The sequence below is a fragment of the Octopus sinensis genome, linkage group LG10, assembly GCF_006345805.1.
Source record: "Octopus sinensis linkage group LG10, ASM634580v1, whole genome shotgun sequence".
Classification (NCBI taxonomy): Eukaryota; Metazoa; Mollusca; class Cephalopoda; order Octopoda; family Octopodidae; genus Octopus; species Octopus sinensis.
Genome location: NC_043006.1, coordinates 32093485 through 32100984, shown reverse-complemented (window position 1 = coordinate 32100984; position 7500 = coordinate 32093485). Strand labels below are relative to the sequence as shown.

At 38.5% G+C, this 7500-nt stretch overlaps 1 protein-coding gene across 1 annotated transcript in view; it reads left to right on the top strand.

Moving 5' to 3' along the window:
- Positions 1–7500, top strand: part of LOC115216461 (nucleolar protein 10) — a 54184-nt gene that overhangs the window by 52 nt on the left and 46632 nt on the right. The window contains exon 1 of the mRNA XM_036506489.1: positions 1–96. This exon is cut by the window's left edge and continues 52 nt beyond it. Within this exon, the coding sequence (XP_036362382.1) occupies positions 46–96 (51 nt within the window). The 5' untranslated portion in view covers positions 1–45. The remainder of the gene's footprint in view (positions 97–7500) is intronic.

The window sequence follows — 7500 nt, the reverse complement described above, 5'->3', positions numbered from 1 at the left end:
CGGCGTTGAAATTTCCGCTTAGCAGATGTCAATTCTTACTTTCGTATGTCTTGCGTCTGTAGTGACCAATTTGAAAGGATAAATCTAAGAGACACGGTAAGTAATGTAAATGTATTTTCAGGATGTTTTACACTGGAAATTTTTAGAACTATATTTCATTTTTTTTTTGTTCTTGGGGATATTTATATCTTACATTTTCTTAATGGATTCGTATCTATGTCTCATCTAATGCAATAATTGGGTAATTTTCTAAATGCGTATATATGCGTATTTTCTAAATGCGTAAATGCGTATATATATAAATATAAAATTATATATATATATATATATCATGTACTGTTTCATTATTAGTGGGATCAACTAAAGAGTACTCCATCCAATGAGAGATAGAAATCCATTTATACATACAGCCTCACAATTTTTGATTTTCTCCACGTTGAATTTACACTCGCCATATCAATTCTGATTAAAAAGAGGAAAACGGATACGACTCTGAATTACCGTTACTTTTTTTTTTCTTTCTCTCTCTTTTCCCCTTTCTACCTTTTTCTTTTCCAATTTTTTCTCTCGCCCCTTCTCGTCCCCCCCCCCCCAAAGACCAGCTATGTTGTATTTTTGAGTCTGAAAGATTGTTTGGAAACACACCGCAAGCTTGTCCGACCATGTGCTTTCACAGCAGGAAACTAACAGTAGCTACAAGTGTATGCGTGTGTGCGTGCATGCGTGTGTGTGTATGTGTGTGTGTGTGTGTGTGTGTGTGTGTGTGTGTGGTGTGTGTGTGTGTGTGTGTGTGTGTGTGTGAGTGAATACATATGAGTGCATGTATATCTAACATTCAAAATGGTTTCTATAGATCAAGCTGCTCTGGTATTATAAACATAATTGTGTGTGTGTGTGTGTGTGTGTGTGTGTGTTTATGAAGGCTAATATTTCTCACTCTGATCGAATGCAATCTGAATATCGAATTATCACCACTCAGAAAATAATGGCATGAGACTTTGCGATCGAATATATCCACGATTAACCGGAATAAGTTCAATTTAGTGAACGCAGATCAAGAAAAGGACTATATTAACCAAAGAAGCAAGTTCGTATTCAAAGAAGTAAGAAACGAAGCAAAAAAAAAATGCACAAAACAAGCAAAATACGTTCTTGGAGAAAAAAAACGGAAAATATATGAAAAGAGATTTTAAAAATACTAGAGATTCAAGAATCACAAAAGAAAATCTCAGAAGACTTTTATGATCAAATATTGCTAGATTTGGTAATATTTGATCGAAGTCTCCTGACTGGAATTAATGGAATAAAATTTGTTGATTACTAAAAAACGAGAAAATTTTTATGAAAAGAATAACGAATGTTTGGGGGGGCTTTTAGCTTTTTTTTTTTTTTTTTTGATTGATGATAGAAATACACGACATACTGTCTGGTTTCTATATTTTTTCACTTACATATCTACTATTATATCAGTGTATGTGTGTTTTGTGCCTTTGTTTGTATGTGTGTTTGTGTGTGTATGTGTGTATGTGTGTATTTGTGTGTGTGTGAGCGTGTTTGTGTGTGTGTGTGTGTGTGTGTGTGTGTGTGTGTGTGTGTGTTTGTGTGTTTGTCTGTGTGTGTGTGTGTGTGTGTGTGTGTGTGTGTGTGTGTGTGTGTGTGTGTGTGTGTGTGTGTGTGTATGTGTGTGTGTGTGTGCAGAGTGTAGACCCAGGAAAGACTTACGTGCAATATAATTAAGAAAATATAAGGCTGCGAGCTGGCAGAATCGTTACCGCGCCGGGAAAAATGCTTCGCGGAATTTCGTCTGTCATTACGGTCCGAGTTCAAATGCCACCGAGGTCAACTTTGCCTTTCGTCTTTTCAGGGTCGATAAAATAAATCCCAGCTGAGGATTTGGGACGATGTAATCGGGTTACCCCTCCGCCGAAATTGCTGGCCTCGTGCCTGTAGTAGAATGGATGGTATTAACAAAGTACCAAATGCAAACACAAGAACACTAGTTATCTTAAGAGGACGTATTCAACTTAGTATGTGAAGACGCTTGGCCTGGTGTTTGAAGTGTTGCACTCCCAATCACAAGATTATAGTTTCGATACCCTGGCCGGGCAGTGCATTGTGTTTTTCAGCAAATAGTGTAAATAGATAACCCTGGGCCCGTAGGAGGAAATATTGAGAAAATATTAAGACTCGAGATACTACTGGCTGTTTTTAATTAAGTGTGCTAATTGTTATGACCTTGTTGTCTACATTGCATCGAAAATGTCACTAGACACTCTCTTGTTTTCGACAGTGAGTTTACTAGTTTTTAAATCAATTAAAATACTTAGTGGCTGAGTATCTCTACAAACACTTATATCCTTCGTGTAATCAGTGTATCATAGTATATAGCAAAAGTGGACGTTTGAATTACAGTAATCCAAATGAAAGATCTTCCTCGCACGATTTTTCATGTCCCCAGTTTCACTCACAAGAAAACACTAGACCAAGATGCCATCGGGTCACTATTTTGGCAGGTAAAGTGAAGAATATGCTTAATCTAACGAAAAAGGCATCTGTTATGTTAATATTGCAAGGGTGGTTACACAGTATGGAGAACCGATGAGATATATCTTCTGGTAAGGGAAATTATGAAATTTAGCAGATCAGGAGAAGGAATGACAAAAGAATAAACAGAAGGAAAGAAGGAGGGAAAGAACCTAAAAAGAAGAAAGATGGAAGGAAGAAAAGAGAGAGATTAAGTGAAGGAGAAAGAAAGAGGAATGAGGTTGCGAAGAAATGATGGCGGAAAGAAATGAAGGAGTGCGCGGAGAGTCGAACACCAGAAGCAATAAGGAAGGATGGAAGCAGTAGGGAGGAGTGGAAGCAAAAATGCTAACTCTCCTGTAACACTTGGACCAGTATCTGAGTTTGTACTTCTGATCATGCAAACAATGTGCGATGAGCTCTGACTTAACAATTAGTTACATTCCAGGTATAAGAGAGCTCTTAAGTACCAGTCCTTTAGCCGCTAAACACTGTCCGTTGGGATAAGGCTCGCATTTCTCTTATATTCTCCATCTAATAATGTAGTTTGCTTTTTTTCCACTTTCATGAATCAAAAATAATTCTGAAAGCTTTCGCCAAGATGGATTTTGATAAATTCATGGTTTTCTCGGATTTCATTTCTCGAGTTTTCTGAAGCCATGTGGTTTGTTTTGCCTTCACATTTCTGCCTAACAAAAGGTAAAATTTTATATCTCATACAAAAGAATTCTGCCCCAGTGCAATATGTATAACAATTGTTTTGTTTCACTTTCTACCAAGAAAAATCTGACTTTGCATATAACCGTTCGGTATCTTTACTTGGCCACAACATTCAAATTATACCTACGTCATTATTTATATCGAGTACGATTCCTTTTCTGAATTACAAACCTCTTCGGTAACTATGTATGTATGTATGTATGTATGTATGTATGTATGTATGTATGTATGTATGTATGTATGTATGTATGTGCACAACACAGCATGGATGTCAAGTAGTGAAATAAATTTAACCAGAAAGCCTTAGCTATGATATTAATCTCTATAAGAATGTTAATATATTCCTTCTCTGCTTTCAACGATATGCGAAAAAACGGTTTTCTTATAGATATGTGTGTGTGTGTGTCTGTGTGTGTGTGTGTGTGTGTGTTTGTATGTATATATATATATATATATATATATATATATATATATATGTGTGTGTGTGTGTGTGGTGTGTGTGTGTGTGTGCGTATGTGCGCTGTGTGTGTGTGCGTGCGTGCAGACAGATAGACAGACATATATACATGCATACCTACATACATATATGCATGTGTATATATATATATATATATATTGGGAATTCTACCCGCCTTTTATATATACATATATATATATGAGAGAGAGAGAGCGATGCTTCCGTCAGCCAATATTATAAAATGTCTTATGTGATATTTATTCCATCATTTTACGTTCCTTCCGGAAGTCGATGAAATGAGGAACCAGTCAAATGTTTGGTTTACAACTTCCACTCCTTCCATTTCTCACATATTGAACCAGAGAACATTCCACTGGGTCAAGGTTTGGGATCGTCGAGAGATTATCCGTGTCTGCACACGGCAACGTGAGCACCACAGAATATCGTGTTTTTAGAAATAAATCAGCGAGGATTATAGATCAGAGATGCGATTTCATAAAAAGAATGTAGCAATTAAATAAGTCATTTACTTGTTTCGGTCAGTTGACAGCGGTCATGCTGGAGCACCGCCTTTAGTCGAGCAAATCGACCCCGGGACTTATTCTTTGTAAGCCCAGTACTTATTCTATCGGTCTCTTTTGCCGAACCGCTAAGTTACGGGGACGTAAACACACCAGCATCGGTTGTCAAGCAATGCTAGGGACAAACACAGACACACACACACACACACACACACATATATATATATATATTATATATATATATATATATATATATATATATACGACAGGCTTCTTTCAGTTTCCGTCTACCAAATCCACTCACAAGGCATTGGTTGACCCGGGGCTATAGCAGAAGACACTTGCCCAAGATGCCACGCAGTGGGACTGAACCCGGAACCATGTGGTTGGTTAGCAAGCTACTTACCACACAGCCACGTTGAAATATTTATCTTTGTGGGTGTTAAAAGTTTAATTAGTAAATACTTGTGCTGAAAGGAAAAAGCGAAACATGTTCGAAGTTGTCTTCCCTACGTATCGAAACCGCATTTATCATTAGTAACGGTTATTGAACTAATGTAATTTTTTCCTCAACACATAATTATTTCCAACATACTGTAGTCTCCCCACACGAAGCAAATCATTATTAAAGTGGAAGCACTCCAGAGGTCAATAACAAGTAAGATAGACGACATGACAGGCATTGACTATTGGGGTCGACTAAAAAAAAACCTAGTCTCTACACTCTCCAACGCCGCCGGGAGCGCTATATCACTTGTGTGGTGTGGAAAATATTCCATCAATATAGTAGAAATGATGTTGGCATCAATTTTAAAATCCACCCAAGACTTGGCCCTCGTGCTATCCGCCCAAAACAAAAATCGAACTCAAGATACATAACATAACGACACAACTACTTTACCTCAACTAGTCCATCTCTCTTTAATATAATAAAATACGTCAAAACGGAAACGGATCCCATAAAATTCAAAAGTTCACTGGACAAATTTCTCTAAAAAAAATCCCGGACCAACCTCCTACACCCAGATATGTCTCCAACAATAATAACTCTTTGCTAGTATAAAAATAGTATCACGTGCGGTCGTATCGTATAGGGAATACAATCGCACGCGATCCCATTCTTAATGAGATATTACAGACCATATAATACATACAGCGGCAATAGAACACAAGTGGAATGACAACAAGATTTCTTTTTGAGATATATACATTATTTATTTTACATATTTTACAATCATGTTGGTTGGAAGTTTGTAAGTGTTAGCATGTTTTTGTGTCTGTGTGTTCGTGAGGCATAAAAGGTACTGACCAAAGAAATAACAATGGAATTTGGTTCACAGTTCATGTTGTTGGTATCAGCCTAGCAACAGGTAGTAGCAGATGGCTTAAGGTAGTTCTTAGAAGAACTAGAACTCAAGACAGATAATTGATTTACCGTTTATGAGGTACACGGAGGGTAAGAGTACCATATCAAGATGTTGCGTCTCGTAGTTGAGATTAATTGAGTCACTTGTTGTGTTTATCTTTCTCTTGATATGAATATACTCCCAGATATATTAACTGTAGCCGTTTTTCCCGTGGTGAGATTTTCACCTAACCGCTAGAGTTGAATCTGTGGTTGTCTTGTGTACAAATTAAATCTTCGATGTTTGGCGATGAGTTGTGTCTGTCACTTGGTTTTTGCTGCTTCTTCATCATATATTCTGCTTGGTTATTTTTCTCTTGATATAATGGTGGTCGCCTGCCTTTCGAACTGGAACATGGTCGAGTATGCTCTGTGTGGTCAGAGGTTCGCCCTGAGAAGGACTTGAACCAAAGACAAATATATGTCTGAGAACCCTTCTTTATATAAGGTTCATGTGGCTCAAAACGAACTTCAGAAATGGAAAGCTGTGATTGGCTGCTTGGAACAAATGGCGCGAAAATAAGCGGAGGCAAATCGCGTCACGTGACAACCAGCGGTGCGAACGTAGTAGAGACCACGTGTCAGCCAATCGAATTAGTGTTTACAACAATGTTAAACTAGCCAAAGATGTTTGTAGTCTCGAACGAGATTATTCTTAATACTCTTCTCAAACAGTGAAGATAGCAATGAGTGTAACGATATCGCTACACTAGAATGGGCCATGATGCCCCATATATGACTAAAAGATTTCATCGGGTGGTGCTATTAAGTTAGACATGGCCTGGGCCTAAACTGGCCGACGCCTATCGAAGTTATCAAAGTAAATGAACAATTAAATATACGATAATTATTTGTTTGCTGGTTAAATTCGATTGTAGTAAATGTAGACGTAGATATGGAGGAAAGGATATTTTTAAGTATCATAACAGCAGACAGAACAAACGATACTCTCCTCTTTTCTCCTCTAGGCACAAGGCCCGAAATTTTGGGGGAGGGGGCCAGTCGATTAGATCGACTCCAGTACGCAACTGGTACTTAATTTATCAACCCCGAAAGGATGAAAGGCAAAGTCGACGTCGGCGGAATTTGAACTCAGAACGTAACGGCAGACGAAATACCTATTTCTTTACTACCCACAAGGGGCTGAACTCAGAGAGGACAAACAAGGACAGACAAATGGCTTAAGTCGATTATATCGACCCCAGTGCGTAACTGGTACTTAATTTATAGACCCCGAAAGGATGAAAGGCAAAGTCGACGTCGGCGGAATTTGAACTCAGAACATAAAGACAGACGAAATACCTATTTCTTTACTACCCACAAGGGGCTGAACACAGAGAGGACAAACAAGGACAGACAAATGGATTAAGTCGATTATATCGACCCCAGTGCGTAACTGGTTCTTAATTTATCGACCCCGAAAGGATGAAAGGCAAAGTCGACGTCGGCGGAATTTGAACTCAGAACGTAACGGCAGACGAAATACCTATTTCTTTACTACCCACAAGGGGCTGAACTCAGAGAGGACAAACAAGGACAGACAAATGGCTTAAGTCGATTATATCGACCCCAGTGCGTAACTGGTACTTAATTTATAGACCCCGAAAGGATGAAAGGCAAAGTCGACGTCGGCGGAATTTGAACTCAGAACATAAAGACAGACGAAATACCTATTTCTTTACTACCCACAAGGGGCTGAACACAGAGAGGACAAACAAGGACAGACAAATGGATTAAGTCGATTATATCGACCCCAGTGCGTAACTGGTTCTTAATTTATCGACCCCGAAAGGATGAAAGGCAAAGTCGACGTCGGCGGAATTTGAACTCAGAACGTAACGGCAGACGAAATACCTATTTCTTTACTACCCACA